The 19,604-nt window shown below is 42.0% G+C and overlaps 1 protein-coding gene across 1 annotated transcript; it reads right to left on the reverse strand.

Annotated features, from left to right (window-relative positions):
• Window positions 1-1,549: 1,549 nt before the first annotated feature.
• Window positions 1,550-6,259, reverse strand: LOC130212158 (up-regulator of cell proliferation-like). The gene has a single exon (XM_056443298.1). It carries the CDS (start codon window positions 6,257-6,259, stop codon window positions 1,553-1,555), a length of 4,707 nt encoding a protein of 1,568 aa, XP_056299273.1. The 3' UTR covers window positions 1,550-1,552.
• Window positions 6,260-19,604: the final 13,345 nt, after the last annotated feature.

Raw genomic sequence — 19,604 nt, forward strand, 5'->3', positions numbered from 1 at the left:
AAACATGTTAACAGTCACGACATCATTTGATTTTGTTTATGTAAATGTTGGAATCAGATACTTGAAAGGAAAAATATATTTATTGCACTCGATTAAAACAAACTTTGTCATGCATGAACGTAAACAACACAGCATCAATTTTGTAAAGTTAAAAATGTTAATATTTGTCATGAAATACTAATAATAATAAAAGAAAGTTTAAAAGAGCGATACAACTATTATGTTTTGCATAGATACTTTACGAAGATATTCTAGATTTAGAGTAAAAATAATGACACGTCACACACAACTTGATTAAAACAATGTTAAAATGTGAACAATATCACAAGAAAGATTAAAAATATGTGGAATTGTATGTAGAAGTGACAACATGAACCGAAATATGTAGATATTTGGAACCAGATACTTAACTGAATTAAAAACAAAGACTTAAAACTTAAAACGTTAACTAAAAGCAAAACATTCTCTCAATAAGATCGCAACTTACGCGTTGACGTTCAGAACAAATTATAGTTTTAAAGATTTCAATGTTAATGTTTTGCATGTTTACTTCACAGAAACAATTGTTAGACTCAAATATTCTGACTCCAGTTGTACATCATACTGAATCCAATAAAACCGTCCTTTTAAAAAAAAATGTAAAAAGAATTTTAACATTTGAGATAAGAAACGTCACAAAATAAAAAAACCTAAATGAAAGTTATGACATTCGATTCACAGGTTAAATTTTTTCAATAACAATATAATGAAAATCATCTTCCACAAAAACATTTAAACCAAAGTCTGATCATCTAACATGTGCCAATATACTGATATATCAATACATATTTAAAACGGCAAAATAAACATAGTTAAAGCTGATTATTTTTAATAAACATGTTAAATGTGATCTGAGCGCTGCAGGGATTTTCTCATATTCTCATATTGTAAGTTGTTGGAAAATATATCCGTGTACTCACAATATTACAAGATGACACGGTTTGTATTTGTCTTTGTACGACAGGGTTGCACATCAACATGTGGATTGTAGTCTCAATGTGCTATGTAGGAAGGAAAAAAACAGTATTATATGTGTATATAAAGGGTAGAGGATGAGTTCATGACTCACAGCCAGAGGAAAGAAGCTGTTCTAAAGTCTAATGGCAGCTGATTGTTCTGCATCTCTTCCAGACGGCAGCAGGGTGAACAGGTGGTGGCTGGGGAGGGTTTGTCTTCCTCCTCTCAACAATATCACTGAAGCCTCGTAGATATGTGCCAATGATGTTCTGGGTCTTTAATCACCTGCTGTAGAGCCCTCCGGTCCTGTGTTGTGCTCATCCCAGACCAGTTTGTAATGTTTGCAGTCAGGAGGCTTTTTCTTGCTCCTCATGGAAAGCTGACAGTAAGTTGTCACAGGACTCTTGTCTTTAATCTTGTCATATTGTAATGCCATGATACTATTTGTGATCCTCCATTTTATCATGTAAAACAAGTAGGATCTAAATATTCACAGGAGGAAAATGAATATTTATGAGGGTGTGCACCTCTGTAACCACAATGCGTGGAGTCTTCCTCACTTGATGTTGAAAGACTCTTTGAGGCTTTCCTCTGCTTGCTGAGGTGTAATCATTTCCCACATTTCAGGAATATCAGCACACTCTGCATTGAATGCTTCGGCGAACTTGTTGTTGAATTTGGCGAGTACATATTTCCAGTAGTCTGATGCCTGAAGGCTTCCATCGGGTGGGATTTTCCAGTCAGGGAAAATGGCTTTGTAATCCTTGTGGTGGTGAAATTCCCCGTTTGTAGCACCACAACGAAAAGTGCTGTCTGGTGTGATCACAAGAGAGGAGCATATATCAGTGCTAAGTTTCTTCGAGAGAACAAATCTGTATTGACCCAGAGCTGTCGGCCGATGTAGTGAAGCAAAGTGCTCGCTATGTTCTTGTCCTCCTGCCTCACAAGGCGATGCGCAGAATGGACACTGGTTACCACATCCAATCAGTTTGGTGAAAAGCTCGTTCTGAGGCTTCACACGAAGATCTATTAGTTTCATTAGGATGTCTGTTTCATTAAACTCCTCTTGAAGGTCTTGTGCCATGTCCTTCACACACTCAGTCAGCCAGTGAGCAAACTGCTCCTGGTCGGCATTGTTCAGGATCATGAAAGCACCAAGAGCATCCTGGGAAATGACCAGCTTATCACCAAGTTCCTGACAGACGTTTTTAACAAATGACTCTAAGTTGGCACTCTTTTCTGTTTTGGCTTTGTTGACAGCAGCATTGATGATCCTGATACTTGACTGCACATGTCGATCCTCAAACTCAAACATCGTAGACTCTTCTGAGAAGCGTTCCACTATTTGGTCGAGTATCCAATTCTTGACATACATTTCATAGAAGCTAATGTAGCTCCAATAGTTCTCAAAGTCATCCTTTCTAAGCAAATCCAGTAAAACTGAGTACTGGAAGGACATCCGTGTGCTGAACTGCTCATTTGTCAGCATTTCTCCAATGATATCAGGACCCAGGGACCGGGAGACAAAGTCTTCGACTGCAGGCTTCAAGCAGCAAAGCGTGAATTCTTCTGCCTTCTTTTGGCACTGGTCTCGGTCATGGAATACATCTTTAAAGTCAGTGCGAAACTTTTCCTTGTTTTGATTCAGACATCTGGAGGGATCATTCGCCTGAATGTAATCCTCATGCATTTTCTGAAACTGTCTGGCTGCAAAGCCACAGATGTGCTGTTTCAGGGAAACTTCAAACTCGATGTCTATCTGAACATTCTGATTGTTCAGCTTGTCGTCGATATAGTGTAGGAGCTCCTGGATGTAAGTGTCATGGTAATTGTTTTTTATTTCCATTCTTTCAGTCACAGACTGTGTGCAAATTGCAATGATACAATCAGCTATGTTTTGTAAACACATTATGTGATCTTCAATGTTGAAGAACTGGCAGACTTTGTGTTTAAACTGTTTGCCAAGTCCGTCCACTGTATATTTGAATTGCACCAGTCCACAATCTTTCAGCTCTTTGTTATTTAATAATTCCCATGCATGACTCCCTTTGCGTGATAGATTGTCTCTCAGGTAGTGGGAAACACACGTGTTGACATTTGTAGTCTTTTGTTTCGAAAAGGATAGTTCATTTGCTGTTTTTTTCCACATCTTATCAAATTCTATGTCGAGCTCTTTGTCTGCCATCTTCACCTTTTTTTCCCGACATTCTGCGATCAATGCACGCACTCTCCCCTCCAATTCTTTTGTGTGGTTCTCCTTGATTCTCTCAAGTTCTGTCATCCCGTGTCTGATGTCAGCTGCTGCGGTGAGCTGATTAAACACGGAGCTCTCCATTTGTCGTCGAAGACTCTTAGCACTGCTTTTAAAGCCTTCTTTGTATTCTTCAACGAGGTAGACATGACCCTCTGTCTGCTTGAAGTACCGTGCCAGGTTTTCAATAAGCTTTGTCTCCCATTCAGACAGCATTGTTGAAGCTTCACTTTTCAACTGTTTGACACATTCTGACATGTCAGATATCTCAGATTTCCCAGCAACGGTACCAAAGTTGCGAATCCTTGTTTCTGCATCTGTAACCCACGTGTACATGTGTTGTCTGAATTCCCATTCCCATTTGTTGAATTCTGAGCACAGCTTCATGTAGGCATCAGCCACCAGGCTGTTTCTGAAGCTGAAGATGAAGTTTTCATGCTTTACTGCATTCCAAAGACTTTTCATCCACTCTGTAAACTCCAAGATATCATAAGCAGATGACTCACAACTTCCCAAAACATGGATTATGTTCTTCTTCAGCTCATACACAGCTTCGCTGTACCCGGCATTGACTGGTGCCATTGGTGGGTTTCCATTCCAGAGTCCAGGAATGTAGCAGTTCCCGGTGTCTGGACTGTACTCCATCACATCAGTGAAGTTCTTGTTCTCTTCTTTCTTTTCCATTTTGGCTGCTGCCTGGGTCATCTCGTTTAACTGTTGCATCAGCAGTTTCCTGTCTCGTAAATTCTTCTCATGGGCTGAAATGTCTGACACATTCTGGTGAACAAACTGACATTTGGGCTTTTTGCCCACCTCTGTCATCCGGAGGAAAGCATGCACGACTATTTGTAGGATGTCTTTCATTTCGGTTGAATTCTCCATTGCAATATTGATGATGGTGACGTCACTCAGCCCAACAACAAGTGTTGCAAGCTCATTGTCGTGCTCATGGCTATTGTCCAGTTGTGCAAGCTCTGGTGACTTTAAGCCCTCGGTGTCGATGATCACCATGAAGTCACAGTTGAGTTCTTTTTTGATATCTTCATTGATTCTGATGAGCAGCATGAAGGCCCCTCGAGTGCATCGACCACTGCTGACTGCAAACTGCACTCCAAACATAGTGTTGAGGAGAGTGGACTTCCCTGTGCTCTGAACTCCAAGAACAGTGACTACCAGTATCTTATTCTGAGGAGACATCAAGTCATTGAGCTGAGAAAGAACGTCACTAATCCATCTGAGAGGTATGTTGGATGCTTCTCCATCTACAAGCTCTAGAGGAAGTCCATCGAGTAACAATTGTGCACATAGTTTGGGCAAATGCTGTAGTTGTTTCCGTGATGGGTCAGTTTCTGGAAGGGAAAGTGAAGCTTCATAGATCTGACCCATTTCACGGAAGAAGTGTTCAATCCCCAATGAGCTGTTGGAAAGTTGTCTGTCAATGTCTTTGATTTCTTCTTTGTTTTCAGGATTTTTGCATTTTTCTTTGTACCGCTCCCTGAGGTCAGACAATTTCTCTCGAGACACGTTATCGAGGTTCATTCGCATCCATTTCAGGAAATAGCACCTTTCTATCTCTGGGCTTGATATTGCATTGATGAAACATGTCATTGCATTTGAAATGTCATGAGAGTTCTGTTCTTTCCGAAGTTGTGTTTTCTCTAGGAGAAGATCACTTTTGTAGTCTTCTATATTCTTAGATCCGACATTTCGAAGCCGAAATTCTTCCTTCTCTAAGCGAGTCAGTTCCTTCCATATTTGGCCTTGTAAGGGCAGCTCAGCTTCTTTGTATTGAAGGATATCTTGAATTTCAGTCGTGATGGCATCTGCATTTTTCTTGGCAGTCTGGCACTCTGAAGACTCTTCATCAACCAAGATTCCCAGTTCGTGGGCAATGTCAGCCATCTGCTCAATTCTCATCTTCATTTTTGAGTTCTCAACTACGTTGCTGACTGTTTCCCCCAATGTTTTGACAAAGTCTGCATCATTCATTTGTTTAGTTTTCAAAAGGATGTTGTTGTTAGTCAAGCCCAACTTAGCTGCTACCTTTTGCAGAGCATCGATACTGAAGTGATTGCTTTGATGGTTCCCAACCAAAAATATCTGTGTCTTGTGTTGTTGGTTGGTAAGTAGCTCACATTCAGAGTCCAATGTGTCAAAGAACACAAACACTGCTGCAGATGTCTGACACAAAAAGGAAAATTGTGTTTGAAATGAAGCAATGTCCCCTCGAAGGTTAGCTACAGCTACTGGCTCACTGAAGACGTCCATGTTTTTGTTCCCACATGGAAGGTACCAGGAGATTTCAACGAGTCCATTGGATATTCTCCTTGGACTGTCACCACCCTCCATATCATGATGAACAAAGGTATCATTGCTCAGAAGCTTATTGAGGATCTCTGACTTGGACAAGGAGCACTCACCGAATCTCACAAATGATATCATTGGAAGTTCAGACAGAACAATTCTTTCTTCAATAAAGCCCTTGGATTCGGTCAGGGACTGAGGTCTGTACTTTTTAACAATGTCTCTCATGGCCCAAAGCATGAGTGTGCACTGCTTTGTGTCACAGTTAGGAAGCAACAGAGGAACTGAAAACTGACACATGGACATTTTGAGTGACAGTTCCTGCCGTACAAAACCATCCGAGCACAGAAAGAGGGCAGTGATTATGTCAAGGGGGTTTAGCCTGTCACCTGAATTTGTACTTTTTACTAGATTAGCAAGATTTAACAGCGAATTATTACAGCTTGACTCACATGCCGATGTACGTTTCACATTCCTTGCTGTCACATTAACCATCATCAGTTTCTTTAGGAAGTACCATGGGAGATCTGCGTTACACTTGGGAGGTTCATCAGTGATGGTCTTCTTGTCTATCTGAAGTATTGTGCTGAGGGATAGCTTCTCTTTGAGGCGGTCCTCCAACCCCAGATCCTCCAATAAGCTCTCTAGATGTGTCTCTGAAGAAATGAAAACAATGAATATTAAAACTATTATTGGGTAGTTCAACATTCTTAAGCACGGATCAAAGTTGTAACATTTAAATTTGTTTTGCTGTGAAATAGTTTTAAATTGGTACACCTGCTTAACACTAAGGCCTATTTAGTTGATTTTATTTTGTTGTTCCTATTTTGCAGTCAGTAATCTGTCAGTATGATTATTTGGTCTCGATTAAGAATACTAGAAAGTAAAACCTCATGTTTCAGCAACATTCTGTGATTTTCTTCAGTTTTGCCATGAGCCCTACAATTTAGATTTCTAACAAGAGATATCAAAATCTAATATGCAGCCTGCCATTGAATTGTTAGCTAAATAACTTGAAAGAGATGTATTAAAGACGATCTGTTTTTCAATTTCATTTCATTTTAATCAATTCATAAATCAAAATATCTGGGTCCTTACTATGGGGCATAGTATGAATGTCTTGAGGTCCCAGACCAAATCCCCGTTCTCCCGCCTCATGACCACCCATTTAACAAATGGGCCCAGAGAAGAATGTCCCCATCAATAAGGAAATTTTTTTTCCTTTTACCATTAAATTATTCACATATTAGTATAAAATAGAAATGAATTTTTTTTTTGTTTCTTTTAATCATAACTATGCATACCAACAAATTAAAACGATCATAAGTAAACCAAATAGAACGAACGATTTCCTCTGGCCCTTGGGGTCCACAGAGGGTAACACGACGAAGGGCAGTGCAACCAGGGGCCGAATCCCCACAAACACCATCTCACCCCGTGAAAATCTCCCAGTTGAACTCAACCGATTTACTAACTGCCCTTATTTAAATAAGACACCTCGGCAAATTTGGGAAAATTGGGCACAATTCCTCTCAGCATTCCTCTAACCATCCCACGGTTACCCCAATTCCCCTCGCCGCAACTTCCAGCTCATCTGGGTCCTTGGCCGCCACCGTTTTCCAGCGTTCCGGCTCCGGGTCTCCCCCCAGTAGTGCCGAAACCCCTTCGGAGGCCCCAGAGGCTCCGAACAACCCACACTCAGGAGGGTCCTCCAACCCTCGTTCGACCTTACTTTTGGTGGCCGGCTCGTCCTCCATGCGCACCCGGCCCCCGGGAAATCTTTCGCCGCTGTTTCGGATCTCTTGGGCACCCAAAGTTCAAAGTGGCAGGGGAGAATCCTCCCAGCCCTCGGGCCTTCCCTTGGCTCAGCTCCCATCCCCCCCCCGAACAAACCTCACGAGAACTGCCTCGGGCGGCATCTCCCCCCCGGAATCCCTCTCCAGGGGACCAGGCCCGATTTTGCTCCCCCCTCCGACACTCGCACCCCAAGGCATGGCCGAGGCCCCCCAGATTGAAACTCATCTCACCGCCCAAACCTGCCGCCCCTTCCATCCCAGATTCCAGCCATAGAATCAAACAGGAGGATAACAGGCAGCCACCCCACCCGGCTCTGCTACTGCCAGACGAACCCACAGGCCTACCTCAGGGCAACCCGGCCGCCGGACCAACCCCCGACCTTCCCCAATCCAGAACAACTCTCTTGGGCAGCTCCCAAACCTGAGGAGCAACCGACCCTCCCCAGCCCACAGGGACGGTCGAAGTTTCCCCAACCGGCATTTGGGGGGCCCCCCCCCCCTGGGAAACCCTTTTGGGGGTGGCCCAAAAACCCCCCCCCGAAACCGGAGGGGACCCCAACCCAAACGGTGCCCCCCAACCCGGGTTGATTTGTAGGAATACAATTGCCCACTAGGTCTGAAACATCCCTTTTACAAGATATATTGAGAGCATACCTCGATAAAAGCCGAAAAACCATGCAGACAATACTTTACTACATGCTTTTTCATTATTATAACAGTGTTATTTATATATTTGTCTGATTTACCTGTGACAGATTGCGAAGCTTTGCTTTCAGCATTGAGAGCTGCGACTTGTCCTGGAGAAGGAGCGTCTGTCATCAGAGAAGAGAGGCACATCTCAGTTCATCCACATTGCATGAAGTCATTAAATCGATCAGTTATTGCCGGTCACACTTACAGTCAGTCTGTGATGCTGGTGGAGTTTTCTCTCCTTCCCCACGGTATAGCTCGAGGAAGGAACCCGGCGATCATAAAACTCCTTGGTAATAGATATAAATGTAGTTTAAAGTGTAATGAATAAATGCATCATTCCATTCACACTACCTTGAAGGACAACAGATATTTGGATGGTAATTGTTTTCTTTATTCAGATTTTAAACCAGCTGTTTACCCCCTCTGAGTTATCCATAGTGGGTACACTCCCCGCCATCCCACACTTGGTCCAGATTATTCAAACAGTTTTCACTGAAAGTAAGAAAAAGAGAAAATTATATTATCCCCGTAAACCCCCAAAACTAAATATAGAAAAAACCAAAAAAAAATTTGGAAATTTAAATTAATTGAAACCTAAAACCAGTTTAAGTTTAAATTAAACCCCTTTGCCCAAAGGCCACAACAACACCTCCCCCAACTCCACCACCAGGGTATAGTAGGGACCAGGGGGCTCGCCCTGGGCGCTAGGGCGCCGCCCCTCTTAAAATTTGGAGATGAAAAAAAAAGAAGAAGAAGAAAAAAAAAAAAAAATCTGTCAAAAAACATTATATGCCAAATCATTTAAATAGTAAATATACCGTGTTGACGCGCTAAATGTGTGTGGGAGACCGTAAGCCCCTGTCAACAACCACTTAAGTTAATGTGAAAAAATATAATATATCGCCATTATCACGGAGAGAAGCCCCTCCCCTTTTTCGGGGCGCTGGTCTAACGTGTGTGTACGGCATCGATACAACATTTCAGTCGTTTTGGCAATGACCGGCTTCACATTGGCGGATGAAACTGGAATTTTAAAAAGGCGCACGCGTTTGGGATTATTGGGCAGATCAGAGCCCCGATTTTCCCCCAGCCCATAGAGCAGTGTTGCCAGGTCCGGGTTTTCCCAGGGAATCGGGCCATTTTTGAAGTGTTGCGGGGTTGAATTTTTGTCCTTGGTTCGGGTAGACCTATTTTGCATGCAAATTACATGAATATCTTTAAATAAAAATCCATATTTTAAATGAAATAATTTATTCATACCCAAATCCTACCAAACTGACTCCAGATCAGCACGCAACATTTTATTTATGATAATATACTGTATCTAATTACACAAGGCCTTTTTAGGGGGGAAATAACTGTTTAGGAAAACTGCTTTTAATGCTGGCAAACTAAACATATGTTGTTACTTTGTAGATATTACAATAATTTGGCAATGATAGCAATGCTGTTGGACTTTAAAAGCAGTGTATATGGTTTGGCACGGGCATATTTTGAGTTCTGATATTGGGCTGGTTTTTGGGCTGGTTTTGATTGGCCATTGGGCTGGTTTTGTCACACAGACCTGGCAACCCTGCTCACAATGGTTTTATATTGCTGAGGGTGAGTTGAGTGAAAACGATGTTGCACTATTTTGGCTATATTCTTTATAAAATTAACCGTTTATGTTACATACAGTAATGGTCGCAAATACGATCACGGCAGCCAGCTGTCGTGTCATTTAGACCGTCAACATATACGTTTGGTGGCGGTCTCATTGAGCCACTTTGGCACCGTTTGTTTAGCTACATCCGGTCGCCCCGACGTATATTTTCCTTGTGTAAATTGTGTTTTGCGTGTCTAGGAAGTGGAAGTGCAGAGACAGATCAGAAGGCAAATGTGTGTTTCTGTTGTCTTCTGCAGGTATGTTTTTCCCCTTTGTTCAAAGTTAGAATTTTCTGTTTCTGCTGAAATGACTCTAGCTCATGTAGTTATTTATTTTGTCCATTAGGGTCTCTGTTTTCCCTTGTATGTTACATGTCAGGGTTTTTTGATGAGAATTGTTATTATTTAGATTTAATGTGGTCCTGTCTTCCATGGACAATGGTTTTATTTTGCTGGGGGGTGGAAGTGCAGAGACAGATCAGAAGGCAAATGTGTGTGTTCTGTTGTCTTCTGCAGAATAAATAAGTGCTGGGAAAATCCACCATCTGAGCCGACTTCTTCCATGCCCGTTCCACATCTGTAACATCTGCTCTGAACCTCTTTCATGTGAGGGTGAAACTCCTTTATTTTGCAAACCTCAAAAAACCCAACCCAATGTTTCTTAAAGAATTCTGCTCTGAACCTCTCATGCCCAAAGTTACAGTGTGTTGATAGTTGTTATTGGACAGTGTTGAGCACGCTGTGTTCTTGAAATAAAGCTTTGGTTTATACAATATTCTACTCAAAACCTCTTTTCTTCTCATTGTTGAGTGCTTTTTCCCCGGTTTTTCCCCCTTTTCAAAATTAAATTAAAAAATAAATTTTTTTGGGTTTTGGAGAAGCAAGGGGGGGGACCCGGTTTGTTGATTTCCCCAAATCTTTTTGGTCTTTTTTTTTAAAGCTACGCGGCCAGACAAAAACCCCCGGACCCACATTAAAACCCTTTTTTGGGTTTTCATTCTTCTTTTTCTCCCGGCTTTGGGGAGTTTCCTCCCCAAAATTTGGTCCCCGTTTGCCCCCCCCTTTTCCAGCCCCTTTTTTGGGGGACTTTTTGGAGGACTTTGGGGGGCCCCAAGACCAACCGTTTTCCTTAAAAAATTTTTTTAAAAATTTCAAAAGGGTTTGGAAAAAGGGGAGGACCCCTTTTTTCCTCACCCCCCGGGGAAAAAAATTTTCCACAAAATGATTTTCCCTTTTGTCATTTTAAAGTGTGTGTTTTGGGTGTGGTGTGGTGTGTTTTTTTTTTTTTTATTTCAAGATTTTTTGTGTTTTTTTTTCCTTTTTAAAAATGGTGGAAGAGAAATTTCCCAAAAAACAAAATTTAAAAAAAAAAAAAATTTTTAATAAGTTTTTTTTTTGGGGTTTAAAGGGGTTTTTTGGGTCATGGGGTTTTTGGTGAGCGGGGGGACAGCCTGATCCGGGGAAAAAAAATTTTCCCTTTTAAAAAATCTTCCTCGGGTTTTTTGAAGCTAAAAAAGGGGGAAACGCCCCTGACCCAAAACCAAAAACTTTTTTTGGGGAACCTTAGGATGTAAAGATTTTCCTTTTCTCCCCTTTGCCGGAAATAGAGGGGCCCCAACCCCCCAGGGTTTAAAACCCAAAAACCCCCCCACCCACCCCCCCTTTAAAACCCGTTTAATATTTTTTTTACTTCCCCCTTTTTTTTTGGTGTCTTCCTCGTACCGCAAAAACCCCAAAAGCCCGGGTTTAACTGTGTCACCTTCCCAAAAGTCTGAACCCATTTTCCACCCTGCCCCCCCTTTTCAAGAGGGGGGGGTTTTTTTTTTTTTTTTGTGGTTTTGGTTGTAAATTAAATTCAAGACAAGAAAGTGGGCCTTAAAGGGTGTCCCCATTTGAAAAAAAGGGCCCAACCCCAAAACAGGGTAAAACCCACAAAAAAAAAAACAACCCTTTTTACGTATTTTTTTTGGGGGGTGGTGCCGGGGCTGGGCGTGGGGCCCCCGGTAGGCCGGTTTTTTAAACACCGGATCCTGGGGAAAAAATGCTTTTTTGTTTTTGAGCCCACGGAAACCCGTGGAGCCTGCGCCCGGGGGGGTTGGTAGGTCCTTCTTTGCGGTCTTACGGGGGCCTGGGGCCCTTTTTTAACCCCGGGGAGGCGGAAGGAGGAAATTTTAAATACCCCCCTTTCCTTTTCAAATTTTTGGTGCCCCCCGGGAAAGTGCCCCTGAACCCCCCAAAAAACCCCGATTTCACTGCGGGTGGCCCCCAAAAGGGGGGCAAAAAACCCCGTTAAAGGCTTTAAGCCCCCGGGGCCCTTTTTTTCCCTTTTTGTAGAAATCAGTTGAAAAAAACCCTTTTTCCCCCGGGGAAAGGGGGCCTTAAAGGCGGGCCCCCTTTCTTTCTCCCAAAAATTTTTTTCCCAAAGGAAACCCTTTTTTTTGCTTTTTTTTCCGGCGGGGTCCCCAAAAGAATTTTGACCCCCCGGGAATAGGACAAAGGGTCGGGGGAAAAACCTTTTCAACCCACGGGAACATTAAAACCGGGGGGGGAAAATGGGAAACAAATTTTTTGGTCTGTTTTTTCCCCTTTTTTTCTATTTTTTTAACCCCTAACAAGGAGGGCCATTTGGGTTTTGCATTTTGGCCCCTGGGGAAATGGACTGTAAAAAAAAAGCAAACTGCGGGGAAGGGGGAGGGGGGAAAAAACCCCAAAAATTTTTGGGAGGAGGGGACAAAAACTTAATTTTTAAAATGTAAAATAAAAAGAAAAAAAATTTGTAAAAATTAATTTCGGGGGTTCTTTTCTTTTTTGGGGAAAGGAAACCTTTTTGTAAAAAAAGGGGGACCCCATGAATTTGAACCCGGGGGGAAAAAGGGGTCGGGGGAAAATTCAAAAAACACAGAAATTTTTGCCATTGAAACCCGAAACAAAATTTATTTTTTTTTTTTCCCCCATTTTATAATCACTGGGGCCCTTGGCTCAGCCCCAAACGGGGAAAGGGGACTGTGGGGAAGAAAAAAAATTTTCTGGGAAGAAAAGGGCCAAATTTGGAGGGGGTTTAAAACCGGGGCCTTTTTTAAGTGAAGGCCCAAACACCCCAAAAATTTTTTAATTTTAAATTTCTTTTTTTTTTTTTCTTTTTGATGAAGGGTTAAACCAAACTGTTTGTAAAACCCGACCCGGTGCATTTTGAACAAAAAAAAAATTGGGCCCCGCCGCTTTTTCTATAACCACGTTTTGTTATTTTTTTCCCTTAAAAACCCCCTTTTATTTTATTTACCCCCTTTGTTATTTTCAGGGTTGGGCTCCTGCAAAGCCCTCAACGGGAAAAAAAAGAAGAAAAATCACTTCACTGGGGCCCCCCCCAAAAAAGGGGCCCTTGTGAAAAGGCAGTTTCACCCGTGGGTGGGCCTCCTTTCATAAAATTAAAAGGGAAAGGGAAAACCCCCAAATAATTTGAACCATGGTTTTTGCCATTTTATTTTGTCCCCACTCCCGCCTTTGAATAACAAAAAAATCTTTGGGCCTCCTCACCAAAGATTTTGTTTTTTTTAAAACAAAACCCCCTTTTTTTTTTCCCAAAAGTTTTTTCCCTTGGCTCTGTTGGGGGTCAGTCTTCAAATTTCGGGGGGTTTCCTAGTTTGTTTCCTGGGCTTTTCCGCCCAAAAAGGCCCCGGGTTTCAATAAAAATTCCAAAATAAAAAAGAAAAAAATTTGAAACTCCGGCTAGCTTTTTTTGGGGTTGGGGCCCTTCAAAAGGCCCAAAAAAGGAGCCAACCCCCAAAAGCTGATTTTTAAACACAAAATCCCCCTTCCCCTTTTTTTCCCTTTGAAGTTTCCAAGCCCCGGAAGTTAAAAAAAAGGGCCAAAGGGCGTTTTTACCCCCTGGCCCCTCTAATATTTGGAAAAACCCAAATAAAGGGCCAGCCCTCCTCTAACCTGGGGGAGGACCCAAAAAGGAAACCCCAAAAATTAAGGGAGAAAACATCGAAATAATTGAAAAATATTTTTTGGGGAAAAAATTTTTTTTGGAAAAATTAATTTTAAAAAAAAGATTTAACCAAAAAAAGGGCCCTTCTCCCGGGCCCGCCCGGGCCAATAAAAATTAAAAGAAAAACTTTTTATTTTGGGTTTGAATTCTTTTTTTTTAAAATTTTTAATTTGAAAATATTTTATTCTAATATCCTTTTATGAGGCCAAAAGGGCCTGGGGATGCTTTTTTGGGGGCTGGTTTTCAAATGAAAAATTAATTTTTTAAACTTTTTATTTTTGGGGTTGGTCAATTCTTTTTGTTTCCAAATTTTTTAAAATACCACCCAAAGCCTCTGAAAAAAGGCCCCTTACCCTGGTTGCATTGGGGGGGTTGGGGTTAGGTTAAACCAAGTGACCCAATTACCCTTTGAGGGCCCGCCCCAGATCCAACACACATTTTAAACCCCCCGTAAGGAAAACCTCCTTCCACACGTTTGGGGGTTGGGTTGGTTTTATTTTTGTTTCAACGTCCCCCCCGGGGGGGTGGGGGGGGGCCACAGGGGTAACGCCAGGGGCCGGGGGGTGGGGCGCCCCCCCTCTCCAGCTCGGTCTCGATTGCATCAAAGTTGCACCTGTTGTCTTTTTTTTACGTTTTTTGTTGAATTAGAAACCCAAGACTTGAGACAAAGAAAATGTTAAATAATGGAATTTAAAAAGATGTTTTAAAAAAGAAGAAAAAGTATAGTAAAACTATATAAATAAATGCGGTGATGATATTTCTGTTTACTTTAGAAGTTATTATACACTGTATGCTGTGATTCTGATCTGGGAAACATTAAAGACATTCATAGCCAGTCTGACTCTTTTGCCTCTTTATTGATACATAGTGAACAGAGGGAAGTAAACACGTTAACAGTCACGACATCATTTGATTTTGTTTATGTAAATGTTGGAATCAGATACTTGAAAGGAAAAATATATTTATTGCACTCGATTAAAACAAACTTTGTCATGCATGAATGTCAACAACTCAGCATCAATTTTGTAAAGTTAAAAATGTTAATATTTGTCATGAAATACTAATAAAAGAAAGTTTAAAAGAGCGATACAACTATTATGTTTTGCATAGATACTTTACAAAGATATTCTAGATTTAGAGTCAAAATAATTACACATCACACACAACTTGATTAAAACAATGTTTAATGTGAACAATACCACAAGAAATATTAAAAATATGTGGAATTTTATGTAAAAGTGACAACATGAACCGAAATATGTAGATATTTGGAACCAGATACTTAACCGAAATAAAAACAAAGACTTAAAACTTAAAACGTTAACTAATAAAGCAAAACATATTCTCTCAATAAGATCACAACTTGCACGTTGACGTTCAGAACAAATTATAGTTTTAAAGATTTCAATGTTAATGTTTTGCATCGTTTACTTCACAGAAACAATTGTTAGACTCAAATATTCTGACTCCAGTTGTACATCATCCTGAATCCAATACAACCTTTGTTTAAAAAAAATTATTAAAAAGAATTTTAACATTTGAGATTAGAAACGTCACAGAATAAAAAAACCTAAATGAAAGATATAACATTCGATTCACAGGTTACATTTTTTCAATTACAAAATGAATATCATATTCCACAAAAACATTTAAACCAAAGTCTGATCATCTAACGTGTCAATATTCTGATATCTCAATACATATTTAAAACGGCAAAATAAACATAGCAGATTATTTTTAATAAACATGTTAAATGTGATGAGCGCTGCAGGGATTTTCTCATGTTCTCATATTGTAAATTGTTGGAAAATATATCCGTGTACTCACAATATTACAAGATGACACGGTTTGTATTTTTTGCCCCCTTTTGTACCAACAGGGGAAAAAAACATAAATGGGGATTTGGGGGTTAATGGTTATGTAAGGAAGGAAAAACGTTTAAAGTTAATAAAGGGTTGGTTTGATTCTTTTCCAGCCAGGGGGGAAAGGGGGTTCTGGGGGGGTTTTTTAATTTCCCTTTGTTCTCCCATCCCCCTTCCAAAAAACAGGGTAAAAGGGTTTTTGGTGGCTGGGAGGGTTTGGTTTTTGGGGAATTATCCCTTTTAGTTGGGGGCTCCTCCCTTCAAACAAAAACCCCAAAAAGGAAAGCCCCAAATTAGTTAAAGGGAATTTTTTTTTTTAACATGGGATGGGCTTGGTGAATTAGATTTTTTGGCGTTTGGATCAAAACGGGAAAAATTTGAAGTTGAGGGTTAAAACTGCCCTAAATGGGGAACAAAAAGGGCCCCAAAAAAGGGGCCGCATTTTTAGCTAAAAATGTTTATTTAAAGGGGATCCGGGGTTTGGGTTTGGTGGGTAAATTTAAATAGCTGCAAGGTTTGGGCAAACCCCCGAAAAGGCATGACAAAATTTTTAAATTTTTGGGGATTTAAAATCTGGGGTTTTACCATGAATATTTAAAAAGGCGGACCAAGACTAGGCGGGCCTTTGGCTGGCAAGGGGCCCAATTTGGGGGAATGTGGTTTTTGCCGACGGGAAATGGTCCAGGGGTTTGGCTTTGTTTTCCCGCAGTTTGGGGCCACCCCCCCCGTTGGGGCGCCCTTTTTGTTTTGGTTTTTAACCCCCTTTTTCCGGTGGGTGGAAAACCCATTAAAGGGTAGGGGGCCCGGGAGAAGCCCAAAGGCCGGCCTGTTGTCCGGGGGTTTTTTGGGGCCCCATTTTTTTGGGGACCCGTTAGCGGGTTTAATTGGCAATTTTTTAGGGATCCCCACCCTTGGTTTTTGTATCTTCCTGGAATCGTGTCTCCTGAATCGATTTGCCCTTTTCTGCTGTTTTCGCCGCATAATTTGTTTCCTCCGGGGACCGGAAAAATCCCTTCTTCCGGAAAATTCGGGGTAAAAAAGGATAGGAGGTGCCCGGGAGAGAGGGGATGCGGAAAAAGGCCTTGCTTTTTGGCGAAAGGGGGCCTGCTTGAAATCCTCCAATTTCGATATAACCCTTGTTTTTATTTGATTCGGTCCCCTTTTTGTGGAGTTTGAAGGCGCTTAAAATGCCAGGGTAACCATTTCAATGCACTGCGGGTTTTTATAGGGTAACCGCGGCGGGAGGGCGGTTCCCTGTTTGGGGGCTGTTTTACCGGGGGCTGGGGTCCGTGCCCGTTTGGTAAAGGGGTGAAACCGGCCAGAAAAATGGGCTGCGTTGCTTGGATAAAGGGTTTTACCTGAAGGGCTTTTTCTGCCCTTTTGGGGGAATTTTTCCTCTTTTCTCTTCTCTTCTCTTTTCTTTTTTCCCCATCCTTCCCCCCTTTTTTCTTTCTTATTTGTGCTGTGGCCAGTGATGACTGATGGGCGGGGGATGGGCGGGGATGGGCTGGGGGCCTGGGGGGGATGGGTGATGGGCCGTGCCCTGCTAAATTTCTTTTTTCTTTTTTTTCCTCTTCTTTCTTTTCTTCTCTTTTTTCTTTGCGTGTGGGCCTGTGATGGGTGAGGGGCGGGTGCCCTGCTGAATGAGTGGCTTTTTCTTCTTTTTTTCTTTCCTCTCATCTTCTCTTCTTTTTTTTTTCTTTCTTCAGCCTTCTTCTGTTTTTTTTCTTCTTATGTGTGTGGGTGATGACTGATGGGCCCCCTGCTTGTATGTGTGCTGTGGCCTGTGATGGCTAATAGCTGCAAGCCCTGCTTGGATGAGTGCTGTGACCTGTGAGGGTGTGTTTTGTATGAGTGAGGGCATGGTATGGTTGATGTCCTGGGCGTTATGATTAAGGTATGCGGGGGTTCCTCGTCCATATTTTCCTTTTTTTTCCTTCTTTTTCCTCCTCTTCCTCTCCTTTTTTTTTCCTTCTATTTTCCTCTTTTTTTCTTTTTCCTCCTTTTTTTTCACCTCTTTTTTTCCTTCCTCCCTTTTTTTCCCCCCCTCTTTTTCCTTCTCTTTTTCCTCTTCTTCTTTCCATTGTTTGAGAAATGATGGCGACTGATTCCGTAACATTACATTTGTGTATCTGTTGCTTTCCCGAGGCCTGAGAGCTTCTGATTAAGATTCTCGTCCAATGCAGATTATGATGAATCCGTGGTAAAGAAGGGCGGTGTCTGAGAGCCACTGGCCATTTAAGCCCCAAGTCTTTTGGACATTGTTGTTACACTGTCGAAACACTAATAAACGTGAGCGAATATATTGATGTTGTGCATTAAATTAAAGAACACGACTTGTGCATTATAATACTCACTGGCCATTTAAACACAGTTTAAATGTAACTAAAGAGGTCAATCCCTAATTTCGTCGGAATCTGACCCGCTCAGAGCGTTACGGAAATGGCGACCGTGGCTCCATGCTGTAGTGAAGTGACTGTTAGAAGTAAAAGGATTTTTCTTGTGATTCTGAATCTCTACAAAACATCACCATCCACGGCGATGTAGGCGAAAGACCTGACGCATTAATTTAGCCTTCCTTGGCTTCGTCTGGCAAATGCAACCTACTTCTGTTGTTGTTGGTTGGGGAAAACTGCTTTTAATGCTGGCATACTTTAAGCATTTGAGTGTTACTGTAGATAATGCGATCTTTAGCGTAGCAATGCTGTTGGACTTTAAAAGCAGTGTATATGGTTTGTATGGGCATATTTTGAATTCTGATATTGGAGGCTGGTTCTGGGCTGGTTTATTGGGCTGGTTTGGGCACAGTTTTGATTGTGCATAGGCTGGTTTGTCACACAGACGCAACCCTAACAATCCCAGGAAGTTCAATTTCAGCAGATAGGATTTCACGTGTTTTAGAATTGCATCCGACAATGGGTATGGACACGGGCAGCGGAACAAGTAATGTTTCTTCAGGAAGCATGGTTAGTGAATGCCATTGTGCTAGTCCATTTTTTTGGAGGCCGTGCTATTCTTGTGATTCTGATGTGTTTCTTCCGTGACGGGAAATGCAGAGAGACTAGAGAGATGTTAAAGTGCGCCTGGGCTGCTGGCGCAGTCTGATCATGTTGATGTGATGGGGAGAAGATCCGGGTGTGGCGTGCGATAGTGTATTTACTTTGAATGATGCGCTTGGCAGATGCATGCGAACTACATAAAACCGATGGCACAAGAGCTGGCAGCGGGGAATGCTGTTCTTGGCAAGTTTGAGATATCGGTCCTAATCGTGGATGGTTGAGTTTAGCTGAATGGCTAAGTAATTTTTCGATCGGTTGTTACCTGCCTGGAGTGACGGGTACTGATGAATCACCTCCGCGGGGGAGATTGTGAGGTGCTTTCTCCTCTGCTGAGGCGTCATGGCTCTGGGATGAGGCTGGAAAAGGTAAGTGGGCGTTTTCTTGAGAGAAAATCCTCGGTTAAGTAATGAGGCGCGGGCACTTGCGCAGTGTAGCGGATGGCATGGCGTGGTCGTGCATGACAACCTGAATGAACTGAGAGTGAGAGGTCATATTTAAATGGGACAGCAGCGAGGCGATTAACTCGCCATGTCCTCATTCCCGCTTATTGGATAAAGTGGACCAACTGATCTGCAGCTGGAGTCCTGGAATGGCCGGTGGCAGTGATATTGTGATGTGTGGAAGTGCGCGTAAGAATGATTATCGGACTGAGGATGAGCGGCTGGTGTGAGGGGTATGGTCTCCTGTCTGAACTTACCTTGACTTCATCGCAGAAACCTATGATATGTGCCAATGATGTTCTGGGTCTTTAATCACCTGCTGTAGAGCCCTCCGGTCCTGTGCCGTGCTCATCCAGTTTGTAATGTTTGCAGTCAGGAGGCTTTTTCTTGCTCCTCTGTGAAAGCTGACAATAAGTTGTCACAGGACTGTTGTCTTTAATCTTGTCATATTGTAATGCCATGATACTATTTGTGATCCTCCTTTGTAAAACAAGTAAGATATAAATATTCACAGGAGGATAATGAATATTTATGAGGGTGTGCACCTCTGTAACCACAATGCGTGGAG

This window comes from Pseudoliparis swirei, chromosome 21, assembly GCF_029220125.1.
Source record: "Pseudoliparis swirei isolate HS2019 ecotype Mariana Trench chromosome 21, NWPU_hadal_v1, whole genome shotgun sequence".
In the NCBI taxonomy this organism is placed as follows: Eukaryota; Metazoa; Chordata; class Actinopteri; order Perciformes; family Liparidae; genus Pseudoliparis; species Pseudoliparis swirei.